The sequence below is a fragment of the Macrotis lagotis genome, chromosome 1 (assembly GCF_037893015.1).
Source record: "Macrotis lagotis isolate mMagLag1 chromosome 1, bilby.v1.9.chrom.fasta, whole genome shotgun sequence".
NCBI classification, from domain to species: domain Eukaryota; kingdom Metazoa; phylum Chordata; class Mammalia; order Peramelemorphia; family Peramelidae; genus Macrotis; species Macrotis lagotis.
In genome coordinates, this window is record NC_133658.1 from 436,290,178 (window position 1) to 436,314,129 (window position 23,952).

General features: G+C 35.5%; 1 protein-coding gene across 1 annotated transcript in view; it reads right to left on the minus strand.

Annotated features, from left to right (window-relative positions):
- The window catches only part of LOC141506461 (organic cation/carnitine transporter 2-like), a 59,511-nt gene that overhangs the window by 34,929 nt on the left and 630 nt on the right, over window positions 1-23,952 (minus strand). Inside the window, exon 2 of the mRNA XM_074213273.1 lies at window positions 900-1,003. Coding sequence (XP_074069374.1) covers window positions 900-1,003 — 104 coding nt within the window. The remainder of the gene's footprint in view (window positions 1-899; window positions 1,004-23,952) is intronic.

A 23,952-nucleotide genomic window follows, 5' to 3' on the forward strand; every position in this document is an offset into this window, starting at 1 on the left:
GACTCTAAGACATTGTGGTCATTCAGGTAGAAATCCTTCTAATAAGGAAAACAACTTCATGCCTGAACTTTTCATATACTTATCTTGTAGGATCCTAACATCCCTTACTTGGAAAGACTTGGGTTAGTCAAAGCCATTCTTCTCTAAATCCTAAGTATTTTTTCCTAGTAAGGGTACCTAGAAGATTTGGAGAGGTCCTAGGTAGGAAAATTTCACATAAGGGATGGCTTTGACCACACCAACATTGCCTCACAACAAATTCTAAATAGTTACTAGATACAAAGTAGAAGTAAAATGTCAGCAGCACTAATCAGTATTCCATCAATTTGTCAGATGGAAATTTGCTGAAAGAATGCTAATATCATTTAAAGAACTTAAGTTTTGTTTTATTTATATTTGTAGTCCTCCCTCTTCCCCCAGTGATCCCACCAACCCTTGGAATAAAAGAAAAGAATAAAAATCAATAATAGACATTTTGGAACTATATAAACAAAAGAAAATACTGATTGCCTACCTTGTACAGACAAACACCTTGGAAAGTGCGGGCCCTACACATTTTGATTTTCATCATTAGGAAGGACTGGGGGACTTTTTCATCCCGAGGCTAAATATCTTTCCAGCTTTACAGTGGAACCCATTGATGAAGACAAAATTAGTTTTGAATAGGCCTAAAGAAGCAACTCAATATACTCCTTCCACTTTATCATTTGAGTCTCAGTTTAAAAGTTCCTTAGTCATGGGAAAATGAAGAAAAGACACTTAGGAGTGGAGTCTATGGAAGAGGTTAACTACTTCATCCTGAACACATCCCAAAGGAAGCAGCCCTGCTGTATGCCACTACTGAACAGCAAAGAGAGAGAGCTAATTGCTTCATAGCCAGTGGAGTGGGTATACTTTACTTGTCTGAGAGCTGTCCTGAAATAAAGGATCCGATAAGCACACCCACAAAAAATAAGGAGGTAGTTAGTGGAGCTTTCCAGTCATCCTCACAGACCAGGTCCCACTGTAAAAGAAACAAAGGAAGACTTCACTTTGACAGTTTATCAACATCATCTTGGCACATTCTATTAAGAGGCGCCCCATTATCCCAACTGTTTTAGACATTTAATAAGGATTCCAGTCCCATGAATCTGTCTTCACCCACATATGCAAGTGTGAATGTATCCAGGGATATACCTCATGTTGGTTTGTGTCCATATGTCATGGTGTGTGTGCGGGGGAGGTAAAGAGGAGTGGGAAGAGGAAGAAGCAGAAATTCTTAGGGTTCCAAGACACACAGGGACACATAGTGTTGAATTAAAAAACCATATATTAGGGTTTTTTTGGTTTGTTTTTCAAATGAAACAGTACTCAGACATTCTTGGGAACAGAAGTCAATGTTCTTTCTTTCTTCTCTTGCACATTGGCACAACAATGAGCCTTCAGGAAAACAGAAGAAAGAAAATGAGCACTCGCTTGTCCCAGGACAAAAAACTACTTTTTTCTCTTGGAGAACAATTTTCCTTCTCTTGTGATCATCAGGCAAAAGTTCCACTCTCCTCTCCTCACTTTACCCCCTCCCTCCCCCTTGAAGCAAAGTACAAAGCAACCTTCCTTTGACCTTTTTGGAAAGGGCTAAATTTCTGGGTTTGGGGGCACTCATCAGAGTTCAGTATCAGAGCTAGGGGATTAGCACATATTCATTTGAAGTTCTTAACAGTGAGAACACTTAAGCAACTGAACAAGCAACTGAAAAAAAAAAAAAACTCTGCCACAGAAACCAAGCAACCTAAGAAGGAGCTGGTCCTGAACACTCTGCTGGACTCCAAGCTGGTTAAGTGAAGCCAGGTCTGTTTTTCCTCATCTCCTTCCTTCCTTGTATTCCCTTCCATCTTCCACAGTTTTCTATCTATTTTCATTTATCACTCAAGATTTTAGGAAGATCTGTACTGTAATATGAGAGTTACTAGGTCCCTAAGGGTAGTAACTCTATTTGTAAGGGTTTAGGCCAACCTAGAACTTTGTGTTCTAATCCTCTTCTTTTTTGCTGTTGTTCAGTCTGACTCTGTGATCCTATTTGAGGTTTTTTTGACAAGCTTCTCCAATTGATGACGAAACTAAGGCAAATAAGGTTTAAGTGCCTAGGGTCACATAGCAAGCAAGTGTCTGGGGTCAGATATGAACTTGGGTCTTACTGAATCCTGACCCAATGGTCTATCCACTGAGCCATTTAATTGGCCCTAAGCTTGTCCTTAGATATAAGCTTGATACTCAATGCCAACCTCAAAAAGAACTAGTCCATGATCAAAGCTACACTTTTTCAACACTTATGTAGAAACCTAGAAATGCTTTACCTTAAATTATCTACAGGTAAAATACCTACAGGTTTTATTGTTGATTCCAAAGCTTAGAGACTTCTCATTGTCTCTGGGTCAATAACTAACCTAATGGTGAGGTGTCCATGCCTGAGCATAACTTGAACCACTACTAATAAAACATACTCTTCTGCTCACAGAGGAAAGGTGGGAAAGGAGACTGCTAGGGAAGACTTTTATATATAGATATAAAATAAAATTTTACTGAATCATATGTTTGCACTTATTTTTTCTTTGTTCAGTCTTGAAAGGAGAAAGTTTCTTTTATAGAAATGAGAGACAATACGAAAGATGTGAAAAAGTACTCTAAATATTATATATACATTTTATATGTAAATCGGTTAAAAACAAACAAGAGAAACTGATGAATAACTCCTTGACTAATAATATATGCAACATTCTGCCTTAGCAGCCTTCTACTTCTCTGTCAAAAATTGAGGGTTATAATTCATGATCTGTTCTCGGGGACCATCATGTTTTTTAAAAAAATTACTCTGAGTTTGACTTCCTTCTTTTTATTTTTTCATTTACACTGCTTTACTAATTATGCATAATGTTCTCATGTTACTGTCCACTTTCTCTTTCTCAGTTCATACAGTTCTGCATTCTTCATATCCAATATTTCTTTACAATTTTTTTTTTTTAGGTTTTTGCAAGGCAAACAGGGTTAAGTGGCTTGCCCAAGGCCACACAGCTAGGTAATTATTAAATGTCTGAGACCGGATTTGAACCCAGGTACTCCTGACTCCAAGGCCAGTGCTTTATCCACTACGCCACCTAGCCACCTCTCTTTACAAATTTTTTATTCCTTTTCTTTGCTTATTTTTGTTTGAGTTATTCTTCCCCTCCCCCCAAGTTATTAACATGCACATATTTCATTTTCCTCTTATAAGGAAAAAAATGAGACTCATGTTTATATCCCTGTGAACAAATTTGGCCGTAACTCAAAGATTTTGATCTGTGCTATAATATAGTTTAGTCTTCAAACTTTTCTCATTTTCTTTTGTAGTTGTTATTTAATTCTGATTTTATCAGATTGTTTCATAAATAGTGGGTAAATGTTCTGCCTTTTTCTGTTTGCTAAGAGCATTTTTCATATGTGGCCTTTTTTGTGAAAGATCTTTGAGCACTTAGAATTAAAAAAGTTTAATGCTAGTTTGTTAAAATAAAAAAAAATAATAAATGACTGACCTATTCAAAGGGAATTTGTTGCCTGTTACAGTGAATAAGGTATTTAAAAATCAGGCTCAAATTATTTGATGGAAAAATGTAATTGAAATCAAAATGCTGACTCATTTTTGCTGTAGGTTTAATGCAGAACATTTTAACTTGTGTGTGTGTGTGTGTGCATGCGCTACATTTTAAGTTTAGAATTATGTCTCTCCCTTCTTCCCTCCCCACTTGAGGTCACCATTTGACACAGATATATATATATATATATATATATATATATATATATATATATATATATATATATATATATATGTATATATGTATATATGTATATATATATATATACATATATATATATATAATCATACTTTGTATATACTTCTATTTATCAATTCTTTCTTTGGAGGTGGATAGTCTCTTTCTTCATAGGTCCTTTGTAGATGATTTGAATATTTGTAATATTCAGAATATCTTGGCATTCATATTTGTTCTTTGAACAATATTGCTATTACAGTATACAATGTTTTCTTGGTTCTATTCATTTTACTCTTCATTATTTCATGCATGACTTTCCATTTTATTTTTATTTTTTCAAGGCAATGGGGTTAAATGCCTTTCCCAAGGTCACACAGCTAAGTAATTATTAAGTGTCTGAGGCCAGATTTGAACTCAGTTCCTCCTAACTCCAGGGTTGCCTAGCTGCCCCCTCCCATATTTTTCTAAAATTAACCAACTCATCATTTCTTTTTCTTTAGGTTTTTGCAAGGCAAATGGGGTTAAGTGGCTTGCCCAAGGCCACACAGCTAGGTAATTATTAAGTGTCTGAGACTGGATTTGAACCCAGGTACTCCTGATTCCAGGGCTGGTACTATATCCATTGTGCCACCTAGCTACCCCCTAAATGGGAAAGTAGGCATTTTTTTATGATTTTTTTTTTCAAGGCAATGGGGTTAAGTGGCTTGCCCAAGGCCACATGGATAGGTAACTATTAAGTGTCTGGGGCCAGATTTGAACTCAGGTACTCTTGACTCCAAGGCTGGTACTCTATCCACTGCGCCATCTAGCCGCCCCAACTCATCATTTCTTAAAGTATAGTAGTATTCTATCACAACCATATTCCGCAACTTGTTTAGCCATTTAGTCATTCCCCAATTGGTAGGCATCACCTCAAATTTTAGTTCTTTGTCACCACAAAAACAGTTGCCATAAACATTTTAGAACATATACAAAATTACAAAATTCTCTATACATTTGAGTTTGAGACCTTTATCTGAGAAACTGTATATAAAATTTTCCCCTAATTTTCTGCTTTTTTTCTAATTTCTAATTTTCTAATTTCTATTTGTACAAAAGTTTTGATTTAATATAATCAAAATTATCCATTTTATATCTCACAGTGCTCTTGTTTATTCATAAATTCTTCTATTCATAAGTCTGATAGGTAATATGCTCCATATTTTTATAATTTTCTTATAATATCTCCCTTTAGGTAAAAATCCCACATGTATAAAAGTATTATTTTATATATAAAAATATATTGTAAATAAAAAATATATTTTATAATATAAAATACACAAAATATATTATATATAAAATATTATATTATATATAAAATATTATATAAAAATAGCAGCTCTTTTTGTGTGACATAGAATTTCTTAAAATTTTTATTTATTTATTTTTGAATTTTGCAATTTTCCCCCAATCTCACTTCCCTCCCCCTACCCCCACAAAAGACAGTCTGATGGTCTTTACATTGTTTCCATGCTCTACATTGATCTAAGTTGAATGAGTTGAGAGAAAAATCATATCCTTACGGAAAAAAAATAAAATTTAAGAGATAGCAAAATTACATAAGATAACGATTTTTTTAAAAATGAAAGGTAATAGTCTTTGGTCTTTGTTCAAGATCTACAATTCTTTCTCTGGATACAGATGATATTCTCCATTGCAGATACCCCCAAATTGTCCCTGATTGTTGCACTGATGGCATGAGCAAGTACATTAAGACTGGTCATCAACTCCATTTTGCAGTTAGGGTGTACAATGTTTCTCTGGTTCTGCTCATCTTGTTCAGCATCAGTTTATGCAAATCCTTCTAGGCTTCTCTGAATCCCCATCCCTCCTAGTTTCTAATAGAATGACAGTGTTCCACAACGAACATATACCACAATTTGTTCAGTCATTCCCCAACTGATAGACATTCACTCAATTCTTTGCCACCACAAGCAGAATGAATATGAATATTTTGTACAAGTGGTATTTTTACCCTTTTTTCATGCTCTCTTCAGGGTATATATATCCAGTCATGGTATTGCTGGATCAACGAGTATGCACATTTTTTATTGCCCTTTGGGCTTAATTCCAAATTTCTCTCCAGAAAGGTTGAATGAGTTCACAGCTCCACCAACAATGTATTAGTGTCCCAGGTTTCTGTGGCATAGAATTTGGAATTGAGGGGATACCCATCAATTGGGGAATGGCTGAATAAATTGTGGTATATATATTATGTGATGGAACACAATTGTTCCATAAGAAATCATGAGGTCAGAAATTTCAGAAAAGCCTGGAAAGGCTTGTATGAATTAATGCTGAGTGAAAAGAGCAGAACTAGAAGAACGTTATACACACTAACAACACCATGGGGTAATGATCAACAATGATGGACTTGTCTATTTCAGCAGTACAATAATTAAAGACAATTTTAAGGGACTTGTGATGGAAAATACCATTTGTATCCAGAGAAGGAACTGTGGAGTTTAAAAGAAGACCAAAGCTTATCTTCAATTTTTCAAAGTTGTCTTATATATTATGTAAATTTGCTACCTCTAATATTTTCTTTCTTCCTTTTGGGTCTGATTCTTTTCTCACAACATGTTCTATTTCAATCTATGTTTAACATGGTTACAAATGTAAAGCCCATATCAGATATAACTATTGGGAGGAGGGAAAGAAGGGAGGGAGGGAGAAAAATTGTAAAAAAAAAAACTGCAAAAAAAAAAAAAAAGATTGGTTAAAAACTACCTTTGTATGGAATTGGAAAAAGCAAATAAAATATTTATATAATAAAAAGGAAAAAATAATATCTCCCTTTAAATCTAGATTATGTATCCATTTTGACCTTATCTTGGTGAATGGTGTATAATATTGGTCTATATCCAATTTCTACCATACTGTTTTCCAACTTTCCCAGCAATTTTTACTAAATAGTGAATACTTGTCCCTCAAACTTAAATCTTTACCTTTGTCAAACACATTTATTATTGTGTATTGTGTCTACTCTATTCCATTGATTCACCTTTCTATTTCTTAGTCAGTCTCAGATAGTTTTGATAATTACTGCCTTATAATAAAACATAAGATCTGGTACTAACAAACCAACTTCTTTTACATTTCTTCTCTCATTAATTCCTTGATATTCTTGACCTTTTGTTTTTCCAAATGAATTTTGTTATTTTTTCCTAGCTCAATAAAATAATATTTTGGTAATTTAATTGGGATACATTGAATAAGTAGATTAATTTAAACATAATTGTCATTTGTATTATATATTGGCTGTGCCTACCCATGAACAATTACTATTTCTTCATTTATTTAAATCTGACTTTATTTGTATAAAAAGTGTTTTATAATTATGTTCCTGGGTTTGTCTTAGTAGGTATCCTCCAAACTGTTTTATCCTGTCTATAGTTATTCTAAATGGGGCTATTTCTTACTATCTCTTCTTACAGAGTTTTGTTGGTGATATATAGAAATGCTGATGATTTATGTGGGTTTATTTTATATCTTTTAACTAACATTTTAGTCAGTTCAACTGCCATTTCTTTTTCTTCTCTTATTGCTAGTATTTCTAATACAATATTGAAAAATATTGGAGATAATGGACATCCTTGATGCCCTCTCCTGATCTTATTGAGGCTTGCAGCTTTATTCCTATTATAAATAATGCTTACTAATGGTTTTAGGTAGATATTTCTTATCATTTTTTAAAAAAATCCATTCATACCTAAGCTTTCAAGTATTTTTTAATAGGAGTGAATGATGTATTTGTCAAAAGTTTATTTTGCATCTCTTGATATCATATGATTTTTGTTAGTGATATAATCAATCATATTAATAGTTTTCATTATGTTAAACCAACCCTGAATTCCTGGGATAAATCTCACTTAATCACCATGTACATAATTTCTTGACTAGTATTTTATTTAAGGTTTTTGCATCCATATTCATTAATGATATTGGTCTATAAAATGCCAATTTCTAGTTTTATTTATTAATTCTGTTGGTTTTTCTTTACATTGTTTTCTTAATCTCACCCTTATTATCATTTCCAATTTAGTGTTTAATTGGGGATTTTAAAGTTATCCATTTTCAGTTTCTTAAAATTGCATACTCAATTTATTGATTTGCTTTTTCTCTATTTTACTGTTATAAGTATTTAGATATACATTTTCCTCTGATTATTGCATTTGCTGCATCTATAAATTTTGGCATGCCTCATTATTATAATTCTTTTTATTTTTTGTTTTTGCAAGGCAATGGGGTTAAGTGACTTAACCAAAGTCAAGCAGCTAGACAATTATTAAGTGTCTGAAGCCAAATTCTGAACTCAGGTCCTCCTGACCCCGGGGCTGGTGCTCTATCCACTTACCACCTAGCTGACCCTAGTTATTTTCTTTGACAAAATTATTCATTGTTTCTATGATTTGTTCTTTAACCCACTCATTCTTTTAAGTTTAGGTTAATTTAGTCTCCAATTAATTTTTAATTGTTTTCATTATCCTTTATTAAATAATTGTTTTGAATTATGATCTGAAAAGGATACCTCTAATAATTTTGCTTTTCTGCATTTAACTTATAAAGTTTTCATCTCTAATATATAGTCAATTTTTGTAAATGTATCATTTACCACTGAGAGAGAGAGAGAAAGCAATGAATAGACTTTTTAGATTAGTTAGATATGATGGATATCTAAAAAGAATAGGAAGAGAAAGAATAAACCTTGATAATTTCTTGACTTTTTTCACTCATAATTTTCAGGTAGCACAACAATTCTTATATCATTTTTCCCTGATCTGTTTTTCAGAGCAGCTGAACATGTGTTTTTTAAAAAAAATCATTTGTTTTTAAACATGATTTAATCCTTGCCTCCCCTTTAAGCTTTTTGGTTACATAAAGTTGAAAGTCATCCTGATATTCTTGCCCTTCTTGAACTAGCAGTGCATGTTATATTTTTGTCCACTGTTTAAATTTCAAGATGTCTGAATCTTTTTTGCATTACATATATTTCTTTTAAGCAACATATTGTTAAGTTTTGATTTTTTAAAAAATTCAACTTTATTTTATTTTCTGTTCCAAATGTTCTGCTTCCATACTTTCCCTGTCCCACCTATTAAGAAGGCAAGAAAAACAAAACTCATTACAAATATGTATTGTCATGCAAAACAAATTTCCATATTAACCAGGTTCAAAAAGCAAGTAAAAATATGCTTCAATGTGTTCTCTGTTCTTTGAGTTGCAATTGGTCACTGTGTTGTTTAGAATTATAAAGTCTTTCATAGTTGATTATATTTACGAGATTACTATTACTGTAACAAATTGTTCTCTAGGTTCTGCTTACTTTATTTTGCATCAGCTCTTATTTCTTCCCAAGTTTTTCTGAAGTTATGCCCTTCATCATTTCTTATGGCACAATAGCATTCCATTGTATTTATATATTATAAATTGGTTCAGTCATTCCCTAATTGGTAAGTATCCCTTTGGTTTCCAATTCTATGCCACTACAAAAAAAAGTTGCTATAAATTTTTTTTTGTACACATGGGTCTTTTTTTTATCTTTTTGGGGTGTAGATGTAGTATCAGTATCACTGGGTCAAAGGTTATATACACAATTTAATAGCTTTTAGGGTAAATTACTTTCTAGAATGGTTGGCCTAATTCACTAATGCACCAAGAAAATATTAGTGCACCATTTCTCCCCATATACCCTCCAGCATTTTTTATTTTCCTTTTTTTGACATCATACTAAATCTATGGGGTATAAGGTGATACCTCAGATTTCTTTCAATTTGCATATCTCTAAGTATTAGTAATTTAAAACTTTTTTCATATGGCTACTGAGAAGCATAGATTTCTTCCTTAGAAAACTATTCACCTAGGAGGCAGCTAGGTGGTACAGTGGCTAGAGCACTGGCTTTGAAGTCAGGAGGAGGGGAGTTCCAATCCAGCCTCAGACATTTGACACTACTAGCTGTGTGACCTTGGGCAAGTCACTTAACCCTGAGTGCCTCACAGTTGGGACCATCTCCAGTCACCCTGATTCATATATGGCCACTAAACCCAGACGGCTCTGGAGGAAAAAGTGGACCTGGTGACTTGGCATAATAACCCCTCACACAAATCCTGTTCATGTGCTTGTCATGGCATCACTACCCTGAGGTCATGGTTTTCGAGAACAAAGGACAAACAACATCATCATCATCTATTCACATCCTTTGACCAGTTATCATTTGGAGAATGTCTCTTAATCTTGTAGACTATATAATTTAGAAATGAGATCTTTATCAGAGAAATTTCTTGCAAAGATCTGTCCCTCCATTTTTTTGCTTTTCATTTGATTTTTGTTACATTGATATTGTTTCAGTAATTATCTGTTTTATCTCCTGTTATCCTGTCTTTCACTTGTTTGGTCATGAACTCTTCCCCTATCCACAGAACTGATAGGTCATTCATTCCATGCTCCCTAATTTGCTTATGATGTTATCCTTTATGTCTACATCACTTCTCGTGTTGAATTCAAATTTCTGCCAGACTACTTTCCAGTTTTCCTAACAGTTTTTGTCAACTCACTAGTTCCTATCCAAACAGTTGGTATCTTTGGGTTTATTAAACACAAGGTTACTATGTTAATTTACTTCTGAATATTATGTAACTTATTTGTTCCAAGGATCAACCACTCTATTTCTTATCTAGTACCAAACCGTTTTGAAGATTACTACTTTGTAGTATAATTTGAGATTTGGTACTACTAGGCCCCCTTCCTTTACATGTTTTTTAATTGATATTCTTGACCTTTTGTTCTTGATCTTTTCTAGCTCTAGAAAGTAAATCTTTGATAGATTGGTATGTCACTGAATAGGTAAATTAATTTAGTATTATTGTCATTTTTATTATATTGGTTTGGCCTATCCATCAGCAATTATTTTTTCTCCAATTATTTAGATCTGTCCTTATCTATATTAAGTGTTTCATAATGGTGTTCATATAGTTCCCAAGTATTTTATATTGCTTGTAGTTATTTTAAATGGGATTTATCTTTCTAACTCATGCTGCTGGGTTTTGTTGGTATTACCCAGAAATACTGATGACTTGTATGGGTTTATTTAGGTCTTAGGTCTTGTAACTTTGTTGAAGTTGTTAATTGATTTGATTCATTTCTTTTAATTTTCCTTCTAGGGATTTCTAAGTAAACTATCATTTTAGTTTTGCTTTTTTAATCTAATTGATAATTTTAAATTTTTATTAAAGGAATTCAATCCATTCATATTTAGTGTTATAAATGTGAGGATTGATTTACTTGTAATTTTGAGAAGCATAACTTTTTAATGCTTCTACTTCTAGGTATACTGAAAGTTATCTTAAGTCAATATTATTAATAATGTACATTTCGCTAAAGTTTGATTCCCTTTTATTAAAGATTAAAGGGTTACTTTTAGGTTCGCTATCCTTTACCCTTATATTCCTCATAAAAATACATTTTTATTTATTCTTCTGAAATATACCAAAACATTATAGAATCTTATTAATTGAAAGGGTCCTTTTTGACTATCAAGTCAAACCTACAAAATCCCTAACATATGGTCATTTAACCCCCATTGGAAGACATCAAGTGACTATCTAAATAGAAGCTGTGAGGATGCAACAACATGATTGAGAGGCAGAGGCCGCCATCTTTCATTCACAGTTATCTGAGGAAATTTGCCACTTGGCCCCCTTAACCGTGGGTGCTGTAGAGGTTTCCTTCAAGTTTTGCAGTGGGGCTATTATTCTTCTCATCCAATCTGGAAGGTCTGCTTTTCACGTAGCCAGGTACTGTCCCTGTGCACCTATCATTGCTGTTACTCGTAGTTTTCTAGTCACATGTCAATGGTGCTTTTCCTAAGGTGTGCAGGGATCCTGTTCAAGAGGAATGAGCTGAAGATGCGGACCTCAGGGCTAACTTTGCCATGAAAGTTGGCAAAGCTCGTAGCTTTTTCAAGAAAGGTGATGTGGTCATTGTACTGAATGTTTGGCAGCCAGGTCCAGGTTTCACTAACACTATGTGGGTGCTGCCAGTTCCTTGAAAGGGCATTTGAATACTTTCTGTGGATGACTTCAGCAGCCTCACTTCTTTGCTCCTGCCTGTATCTACGAGCTCTGCAACTTTTATTAGTGTTGTCAATTCCTAGCTATTAGAGGCTTTAGATTACTAAAACATACCCCCTACCCCCCAAAAAATTTAAAACCTCTTCTTAAAGAAACCTTCTATTAGACCTATTTTCCTTCCTCTCCTCCTAGAAATATGAGTATCAGTTTAGCTCACCCCTGGTAATATATAAAGATAGAGCAACTGTGGCTTGGCTTTGGAAGGTCATCTTTGACGTAAATTAAAGTAACATGCATCAGTATTGTGTTTTAAATTGACCTAGACATCCTTTGTGCACACACTTAGGCACTAGTCATAGTCCTTCTAAATATGTCCTCAATATGAATGGGCCAGTACATCTTTCCTGACTAGATGAACCATCCTCCCTTCCCCCACCTCTATCATGTAAATGAAAGTGTCTTGGTTTCACACCAAGTGTCTTAGTTTCACACACTTAAGTTAAAATTTAAATTAATATAGAAGCTGAATCCAGCTGGTATAAACAAATATATTTTGGTGAATAATGTGATATTTAATTTTGGTGTCTTCTGGTAAGTAACCCCTACTTTGTGGGGAGGAAGAAGCTTCTAGTCATAAGCCACTTTTCCTCCTCCAATTGGAGGGAGCCTAGGATGGAAAGGGAATTCTTCCTGGAACAGTCCCTGTTGTCCCAGGCAGCAGGCCTTGCTACACTCCTTGCCCACTACCTAATCCTCAGCCTTCTCACATTGTGAGGGATTGTATTCACTCAATATTTCTCTTCTGTTTTCAATCTGGAAAAAACCTTTACTCCTATTGTGCTGTATTTGGCTGTAGAATATATTATTTATCAATAAACAAACAAACAAAAAAGGCAGTTCACTCCACTTTAAAATTAATTTCTTTTCATATTCATTCAAAAAAATTCAGCTCCACATTAGTGGGATAGCTTTAATGTTTGATGATTTACCTTTTCTGCTTGTTCCCTTTTTAAAAAAAACACAAACTACATTAAAACATTAAGATAAAATACTTAATTTAAAACATCTTAATACTTTCTCTTGTAACTTGTGTCTCTCATCAAATTGAACAGACTTTGGAAACATTTTAGATGGGCCAGCACTTAGAGTTATTGTTTTACCTCTGATTGTGAATTTTTTTTTAAAGTGTGGGCTTTTTGTTAACAAATTATTTAAGAGTGTTTATTGTCTTTCTTCTGCAAATATTTAGATTTGCTGAGAAAGTGATCTGTTAGAATCAGAGAATTTAAAGCCTGAAGAACTCAGCAATAATTTAATCTTTTCATTCACATAGTTGAAGAAATAGGTCCATAGAGGACTTGCTAAGATCACAGCCATTGTATTTATATGTGTATCATTATACCATATTGTCTGAGATCCAAACCTTTCAATCTTGGGTATGTTTTAGTTTATTTGTTACCTGGTTTTCACCATTTCTTTTAGGGGAGATAGCATTAGTATACCTGCCATCTTTTCATGTGTCAATTCATGTTTGAAACTTAAAGGATCTTTTCCTTAATATCAAGCCATCTGTAATATAAGGATCGTTTATGTTGTATTCAGTTTGTTTTTTCTTGATCTTTACTGTGATTCTTTCTAACTGAAGGCATTTCTTTATTCTAGGAATTTCCTTAAATACTTCTTTAAATATAGTATTCTAGTTTTTCCTCTTCTTGGTAATCCTTGGGTTTGATTTTTTTTAATCCTATCCTTAAGAATTGTCATTATTTATCTTTATGAATTATTTTTAAATTATGGAATTTCTTTCCCTATCCCAAATTTTTTTATGCTGTCAGTTGTTTTCTACCTCCCAGCATAACTTCTGCTCTTTGCTGCATTTAGAGATATTTTATTTCCTCTTCATTGCAAAACAATCTTATAAATTCTTTATCTCCTTTGTTTTAGGTGAAGAATTCATGCCATTCTTCAATTCTTTCAGTTTAACAGTTATCCATTCTATTTTGTCTTCCCAAATTTCTTTAGTTATATTTTTGACTATGCCAATATCTTTTACCACAGTATTGTTCCTTAATTTATCTGATGTTGCAGATATTTTAAAACAATATCTGTATTTTTCCTTGGCTTTGCCCATTATCTTTTAGGTTTCTTTTACTTTTCTTTGTCCTCTCCTGTTCTTCTGGTAAACCTATTATCCTTAAGTCTCCTAAATGTTCTATCTTTGAGAACAGTATGTTTTGCTTATATTTTATGAATGTTATTATTTTCTTTTTTTCATCTAGATTTTTCTTCATTTCTGTGTATTTGCATTGCCAACAAATTGTTTTCTCTTATTTCTTTTGGCAAGACTTGCCATTCCATATTACATTTTCCAATTTTTCTATTCTGCTTATCATTTTCGCTGTGCAGGCTATACATTCTGTTCTCATAATTCTCATTTCTCTTTTAAACTAGCTGCTTATCAAATGTTGGATCATTTTCCTTTGTTTTGCAATATTTATTCATAGATGCTGTTAACTACCTCTGGAGGGCATATTTCTTTGTGCCATTAATGTTTTCCTCTTCTTTGCTCTTGTTTAAGGTCTTTGAGTTTTTCTTCTTGAGAGTTTTGGGAATTTTAGTCTATTTTACTGCCTCATTTTTTCCTAGTCACTTTCCAGCTCTGTTCTCACTTAAGGTAGTTTCCTTGAGAGTTATATTTCAAAAGAGTACCAGCCTCCTCCCCTATGAGGTCTGACAGATAGTCTAATACACTACCAACCTAGTGGCTTTTAAGTAGACAGAACTGACCCTAGCAGGATGCTGAGAGCACTTTCCCTCAGTCTTAATAGAGTACCCCATGCCCTTCTCCCTCATCCCATAACACATGCTGCTGTCAGTTGTTCCCTGTCCTGCTCCCTCTGTTCCTTGGGTCTCTGACCCCATTCAGAGAGCTACCACACTGAAGCTACCAGTTTTGATTTTTGTTCTAGTTCTCTGTGGCTCAAGAAGGAAGGAATGGGGTGGGATGTGTCCTTTAGCTTGAAACATTATCCTTTCCCTTTTGAAGCAAAGAGGCAACACTAGCTATTTGGCCTCGGGGAACTTCCCTAGTTTAGAGTACCACAGAAACAAGCAGGCTAGCTGTCCTGGCGGGAACGAACTTCCACAGCCTAGAACTGGTATCTCCATGGCATCCAAATGAAGCCAGAATCTACAGAGCACTAGAAAGAGGGACAGAAAACTTGGGGGTTTTGTTTTGAGCTCATGTGGGTCAGCTAGTACAGCTTCATTGTTCAACATAGGGTGTGGGCATGTGGTGCTGAGTAAGCTCAGGTCAGTTCATGGGTTTTATTTCCTGCTTTTGAACTCAAAGAATCCTCAATTAGAAATACAGTTGAAGTTTTCTGTGATGGAGGGGGAATCATAGAATGTCTAGTCTTCCAATTTGTTTATAATGTGACTTCTCTTGCTTTTCCTGTTGGTATATCTAGAGGTTTTTTCCTGGTTTTCCTGAAGTTGCTGTTATAGAGATTAATGGAAGCTGCTACTCCAACTGATTCTCATCCTCTAAGCTCCCTGAAATCTCAATGGGGTCTATTCTTAAATGCTCCATCTTAGATAAGGGAATGATATTACAGAATTGTATTTAAAAAATACACAAACTCCACATAAAATTAGTTCATTTATTGTTTTTGAACATGAAATATTCATTCACTTCACTCAGGACTATGTTCTCATAAACATAAAATAACCAGATAGAGAGACCTTGAGTTCACCTTGTGTTTTGAGTGTTTAATACTGGACTTTGGGGAGCAAAGGGAAGGGGATTAGTGTTTATAGAGTGATAGTGCCTCCACTGTGTCAGGCACTAAGTACTTTGAAAATATTTCATTTGATCTTTACAACTCTGTGATTTAGATACTGTTATGTTACAGTTATTTTACTTCCTACCCTCTAGGCACAGCCAATAAGTTTCTGAGGTAATATCTGAACTCAGGTCTTCCTGACTCCACACATCTGGTGCCTGATCACTCTATAACTTAGAAGTCTCAAAAAAGATGTCATTCTATATCCAAATTCAAATCCAAATGCAAGAGCATTCCCACAAAGGATTCAAGGACTGCCAAATCAAACTTTTTTCCCCTATTCTTATCCTACTGTCATCCAAGTGAATTTGAATTTCCATCACTCTGTGTAGAAATCCTATTCTGACCTAGAGACAAAAGAAGAACTGGACCAGCTCCCAGCCTAGCTGTCTGATGAATATAAAAGTAGTTGTGGCTTAGACTCATTTGTTTTAACAGGAATTTGGAGTCACTGAAAAACTTCTCTAGGCTTGCATGCATATTAATTAGTTGCTGAGTAAAAAAGACAATTGCCATTTTCTTTATTTATAAAGGAAGACAATAAGGCACTGACAGATGAAATAGGAGAATTGAGAAGGAAGGGGGTGCCAGAGAAGGAAAAGAAAGGAAGTAAAAAAGTCAAGAGGACAAAAACTGTTCTTGGTTAAAAAATAAAAATAAACACCTCCCTCCCCAACAGCTATGAGTTCTATTTTACCCCAGGCTCAGATCTCAGTTTACTTACTTTGCCTTTGGACTGAGTACCTGAGTTGTGACCAGTTTGAGGTTACCCCACTGGGAAAGATACTTGGACTGAATTGGAGTCTATCCCAATTCCATTTTCAGTGTACTTTTTAAAGGATGAAGCCAGGGCCAGAATTTAGGGGACATTGTCCTTGATAGATGGAGACTCCTCCCCCCGCCCAGTTCTCTAGTTAACTCCTCAGAGATAGACAGAAACAATATAGTTTTGTTATATAGTCCTTATATAATATTTTCATACACACACACAAACACACACACACACATATGTATTTCATGTTCTCACCCAAGTAGAGAATGAAGTTGGTTAATTTAGGCAAGTAAACATCTTCAGGATACAACAATACCACAAGCCTCTCTAGCCCATATTTTGGAATATTTCAAGGAAAAATCATTATTGATACATAGCACAATGAAGTCCCACAGAATTAGTGTACTTTAGCAACCACTAAAACTATGGCATCTTTGACAAGGGAATTCTCAAAATATAAATATATCATCAAATGAATGAGATATCAGTAAAATTAATTTGTACTGTCTTAAAAAGCATATGCTGATATATACCCAGCATTGCAGGATTTTAGAGTTGGTGGTATATAAATTTTCTAGTCTGTTTTGTATTCAATTTTGCTTCATTGGTATTTTTTTTCTCCTCTAACACTAAAATAAATCAACTATGTCCTGCTACTCCAAGTGCTGAGAGGCAAGAGTACAAGACTCCTAAACGTACACACACACACAAAGTAGGCAAAGAAGCAAGTACACAAGGTGGGGCATGTCATTAATCATCTTTATTAGGAATTAGTGTTTTTGTATCATCTGAGTCCAGTGGCAAGATATAAATCAGGGTAGATGGAGATGGCCCTGGATGCAATGGGAGATTCAGAGTGAATGTTAATAGTAATTATTTCTATTTTGGTCAGAAACTCTGGGGGTCTTCTCCTCCCAGATTGATTTTTTTTTTTGATTCGGCCATTCTTTGCCTCATTTCTTACCTAGTCTTAAACACTGAATGGGATTGCTTGTACAAAATCATGGATGTCAGAGGGTAGTTAAGTGACAATGGCACAGATTCATCATTATAAGAAAATTAACAAGTGACCTCTGACTCCTAATCTAGGCTTCTTTGTCCTATACCATGGTTCAAGCAAATCTTAATTCCCACATGGCAAATTCACTAGGGTCATTATCCATCCACACAAAGTAGGAGCAGCCTGGTATAATGGAAAGAATGCTAGGTTTAAAGTCCAAAGATAATCAAAGGTGCATTTCTGCTCCTTACTGCTTATGTGACAAGTCCTTTAACTTTCTGGACCTCAGTTTTTTCATCTATAGAACGAGGCATTTAAACTAAGGTTCCTTTCACTTTCAAATCTGGGATCCTATATTGTTCTTGATCTGTCCTACAATCCACAGGATCCATTCTTTATGATGTACCTCTATAGTGGGAAGAGAAAGTTCTCCATTTTCTTTCCATGCACCCTATGGGTCTGGAATTGGGGATGCCATAAGATATAGGAATACCTTAGAACAAAGCCTTTCCTTTAGGTAACACTAATATGTTCACAGTCCTGTACAAATCAGTAGCATGTGCTAAGCCACATTTTGCCACAATCTATTTGCTTTAAATTGCCTAAGGAGTTCACTTTCCTTAGGCTAATGATCCTTGGGCCCATTAATCAGATACTTGAATCATAATCATAGAGCAAGAAGAGACCCCAGAGGGAAATTAAGGCACAATATTAGAGTGAGAAGGATCTAGTTCATCTGGTTCAGTACCATTTCATAGTTATTTTTTTACATATGTATTTTCAGTGGTACCAGAGAGATTTTTATACTGACCTCAATTGAACTATTTTATATATTATTTAATTTAGATAAATCACTTTAATAGTAAAAATAAATAATCATTATCTGTAGAAGACCCTTATCTTCTACCATTAGTGTAAATTGTTAAAGTGAGGTTAACTATTAATTTTTACTTTGGAAAATAGAGTAGGCTAGGGATTAGTAATTAGATAAGACAACAAAATGATAGGGTAAAGGGAAATATGGGAGCAGGAGGTTGTGGGAGGGAATGGGAAATGACAAAATGAAGATAAGTGGAAAGAAAGAAGGCTCAGGTCAGAGTACACTTCAAGGGAGAAGAGAAAAGGATTCTGAAAGCACTGTTCATCTCTAAAGCTAATGATTTACTAATCTTTGCCCATGGATGAGGTAATGCAACACTCAGGCATTCATATTAATTAATTTTGGCTCAAGGATAAGAAGCATACATAATACCCCAGTACTAAACCACTAATACCCAATCTAGTTCTGCTCTTGCATTTTACAGATGGGAAAATTGTTGTTGAGAGGGGAAGATGTGACTCATTCATAGTCTGAAAGAGAATTAATGGCAGAGCTAGAACTTTGAACCTGGATCTCTTAACACCCAGACCAGTTCTCTTTCACTGCTTAGGATCAAATAACATGATATTGAAGTAGTTTGGAGACCATACTCCTTCTAGGATTCAAAACTCTCTAGAGCTGGCCTTACCCTAAGTGAGCATCCCACAGGACTTCCCTTTACACATCTTGTTTTAGTCCATCTGCCTTATCTATCACAGGACATATTCTACCCCCTCTTAACTCCTAATTCTATAACTATATTTATACTTGCTTCTCTTACTATAATATTATATATATATATATATATATATATATATATATATATATATAATATATACATATATTCCCTCTGTAATTCTCCTAGTACTTTATGTCACTTTTTTTAAAGAAACCTCTGATTTCATGGGGACTCTTGGTTACATTAATTTCTTTTTTTTTTCCAAGGCAAGGTAAGGCAATAGGGTTAAGTGGCTTGCCCAAGGCCACACAGCTAGGTAATTATTAAGTGTCTGAGGTCAGATTTGAACTCAGGTATTCCTGACTCCAGGGCCGGTGCTTTATCCACTGCGCCAGCGAGCCACCCCAGTGGGGACTCTTGGTGAGGGATTTTTTTCCAACAATTTAGGTGGACCCCTTTTCTATATCTTGTAGTCTTGGATTGTCTAGAACACTGAAGGCTTGTCCGGGGTCACATAGCCAGAATTCTGTCTAGGTGGACCTTGAATCCAGTACCTGCTGGTTCCAAAGACAATTTTCTGTCTACTACATTATTATACTCAATTTTATAGTTACATTTTGGGTTTATCCCCTACATCTCTGCTAAAAGATAAGTTCCTTAAGGACAGAGGCCGTTATTTTAATGTTTTAAAAGTCCCTCATAATATAGTACCTAAAACATGGCACTTATTCAATCAGGATGCACTGAAGGATTATTTTCATTCTACAGCGGGGAAAAATGAGTTTAGTGAACTTGACCAAGGCAATATACTAGTCAAATGATATAATATTTGTATAGCCCTCAACAAACCTTAAAACACTATATAAAGGGGCAGCTAGGTGGCACAGTGGATAGAGCACCGGCCCTGGAGTCAGTAGTACCTGAGTTCATATCCAGCCTCAGACACTTAATAATTGTGTGGCCTTGGGCAAGCCACTTAATCCCATTGCCTTGCAAAAAAAAATCTTAAAAAAACCCCCACTATATAAAATAAATGCTATTGTAAATAATTTTTCAAACTTTCAAGTGCTATATAAATGTCAGTTATAACTATCATTTTCATCTTAGTACATAGTGGCCATACTCTCACAAACACCTGGCAATGATTGCAGGCTTTGAGATCTGTGTTTTGTTCTGGTACTCTCAGATCCCACATGCTCATCTGGATGGAAAAGCAAGATGATCACAGAAAGAGATAAGAGTAGGTAAATCCTCAAATGAAAGCAATAAATTCTGATAAGGATACAGTTTACCTTATACCAGAACTGTGTTGAAAGAAAATGGGTCTGAAAAAATACAGCAGTCAGATTAGGCACATGACTTGCCCAACAATGACAGGTCCCCGCAGGGAACAAAGAAATACAAGAAACTCAGGCTTAGAGGTTTTCAAGCAAACTTAGGTAGGGCTAGACTTGCTTCTCAGATAACTTTGACAGCCTGAAAGTAGGGGAAAGGGCATACAGTTCTTGCACCATTCCCAAGGCAGCATAAATTATTACCTTGTGTGTAAAAAGGTGAGGCTTGAAGCATGTTGCTGCTAATTACGCTACCATTGACTGAATAACAATAACCCACCAATCCAGCATGAGTAAGCCTAATAAAGTCTGCCATCACTCTGAGCCCTCAGGAAAGTATTTCAAAGCAGAAAGGAGGAAAGCAAAATGAGGAGAAAGGTATATTTAAATGATAGGACAAAAATCCAAGTTGGTTTATCTACCTTGTGTGGTGAAAGAAGCTAAAAAGCATCAGAGTAAGAGAGAATCCCAAATTTAGGCAGGAATAAATGAAAGCATCTAGGCCAATCCTCCTTTTAAGGGAAAGATCTCTCTACCCCACCCCCAACTTTTTAAACCCCTAACTAGGATATCTTCTTCAGCATGCACAGTAACTACTTTCAGTGCTTAGCATAATGCCTAGCACCTAGTGAGCATCTAATACCTGCTGCCTAAAGACAACTCGCCATTTACAAATAATTCCAAAGGAACTCTCAAAGGAATCTTTCAATCATTTAAATCACTTTTTTTCTATAGGCCCCAGGGCTAGTTGTAACTGTTTGAGTTATTCTGGAGGAGGATTAGCTTAATTTCCATTAAAGAACTGAAAGTCCATCATGGTTTAAAAATTTCTGGAAATAAGACACCTGCCATATATACTACTTCACCAAATGAAAAACAAACCTTTTCCATTCTTTTGTCAAAATGCAGAATTACCACTCTTTTAAAAGCATAACAGTTCATTAAAACTTCCAAATACTCTCCTCATACTTCTGTGAGATAATTATTATCATTTTTCAAATGAGTAAATTGAGGCTGGAAAGTTTAAGTAACAAGTTTAGTGTTTGTCACTTTCTCTTGAATCATTTTGCTTCACACACCAACTTTACTGTGAAGTACAACTGTGTAGAAGACAAGGACATACAACCTCACAACAACCCTAAAACCAAACATGGGGAAAGTAAGTTATACTGAACTCCTATAAAGCAAAAGATAACAAATCCACAATTGGAATAATCAGCCCTTCCCTGTCCCCATGTTAAAGTCTAATTAGTCATCAGTAGGCTAGTCAATTCAGGAAGAAGAAAAAACTGGTGTTGGCTACTGCCCTGAAATCTCCCAGGCTCTACAGAATGGGGGCAACAGTAGGGGGAAGTCTGGGGATTTTCAGCTTTACTATTCCATGTATTTCCTTAGGCCTTATGATGCTCACAATTCTTGTCCCTTTGTCTCCTCATGTACTAAAGTTGGGACAGGCATAACTCAAAACTTTTAAACCACTAATGTAGCAAAATTCTGAAGACACCTTCATGAGATTCATATCCAGGTTCCAATCTTTAGTGGTCTTTCCATTATACTGTTCTTCTCCTATGCAGAATTTAGGACTGGAAGGGTTTTTATAAATAACTTGTATTTAATACCCTCTTTTTTTCCCACACAGAGCTGAAAACTGAAACTCTAAGAAGTTAAGGGACTTGCCCAAGGTGAAATGGGTAGTAAGTAGCAAAGGCAGGATTCAAACCCAAGTTCTCTGACTCCAAATCCAATTGCATTTTTCTACTGGACTACCCTTTTAAAAAAGAAGGAATCATTAAACCATAGATGATTAAAAGTGGAAGATAACAAGAGGTCACCTAGTCTTACTCCAGAACTTTCTCCATTATACCATTTATCTTCTGTAAACATTGATATATTAATTTGGATGAAGAATTAAACTTTTTATCATCATAAGATATGAATTGCCAAAGTCTACCTCAGATTCTCAGTTGAGATCTGCGAAACCACCTTCAATTTAAAACATGCAAAAGAAATTTATGCCATTTTAGATGGTTTGACTACCAGGAATGGATTAGTAGGTACAGATTAATTTGTTTTTGTTTTAAAATATGGTTATCATTAGGCTGTAGATAAGGATGGGATGAATTGCAAGTAAACAGGAAAGAATCCCTATAACATTTATGTAAAGTTCTTCCATAAAAATGCAGTCAATCCTTTAAACCAAGTGACCTGGAAAAAATTCGTTCTGGGGGAAGGGGAGGGAGAATGATGCCTCTGTGTGTTAAAGAGGGGGAATACTTTTGCTAAACCTATTTGTTTTTTTCATGTTATCTTAAAAGTTACTGGAAATGAACAATATTTATTTACTATGTCATGATATGTTAGAAGAAGAAAGGCTAGTGACACAAGACATTTTTGTTTTGTTTTGTTTTTGCAAGGCAACGGGGTTAAGTGGGCTGCCCAAGGCCACATGGCTAGGTAATTTGCCACCTTGCCACCCCCACAAGACATCTTTTTTAAATCTGACCCTGCTACCTATGAAATCATGAACAAGTTATTTTCTTTCTATGAGCCTCAGTGTTCCCATCTGCAAAATAAGAAATATACATTTAAGGAATCTCTTAGCATCACAAATTTATTCTAGCAGGGTTCTGAGAGTCCTTTTAGTTCTAACCTTCTGAGAACGTTCTATACCTTCCTGCTATAAGTATGCCAGTGAAGAGCAGGTGGGGTGGATGGCTATATCAGAGAGGCCTCTTTTTGAAGGAACTGAAGAATCCAAGAAAGAACAATTCTTTGATTTTATTTAATCCTATATATTTTTTGAGATTCCACTTTGAGAAAGAGACAGAGACAGAGAGAGACAGACACACAGAGAGACAGAGAGAGACAGACATAGAGAGACAGAGACTAAAAGAGACACAGAGACATTGACACACAGAGAGACAGAGAGGGTGACAGAGAGAGACAGAGACAGACACACACAGAGAGACAGAGTGAGAGAGACACACACACAGAGACGGACAGACACACACACAGACAGAGTGAGAGACATAGAGAGACAGAGACAAAAAAGAGACACAGAGACATTGACACACAGAGAGACAGAGAGGGTGACAGAGAGAGACAGAGACAGACACACACACAGAGACAGAGTGAGAGAGACACACACACAGAGACGGACAGACACACACACACAGACAGAGTGAGAGACATAGAGAGACAGAGACAAAAAGAGACACAGAGACATTGACACACAGAGAGACAGAGAGGGTGATAGAGAGAGACAGAGACAGACACACACAGAGACAGAGTGAGAGAGAGACAGACACACACACACAGACGGACAGACACACACACACACAGACAGCGTGAGAGACATAGAGAGACAGAGACAAAAAGAGACAGAGACACTGACACACAGAGAGACAGAGAGGGTGACAGAGACAGAGAGGAGAGAGACAGAGACAGACAGGCACACACACACGCACACGCACGCACGCACACGCGCACACACACACACACGCGCGCGCGCGCACACACACACACACACACGCACACACACACACACACACACACACACACACACAAAGAGA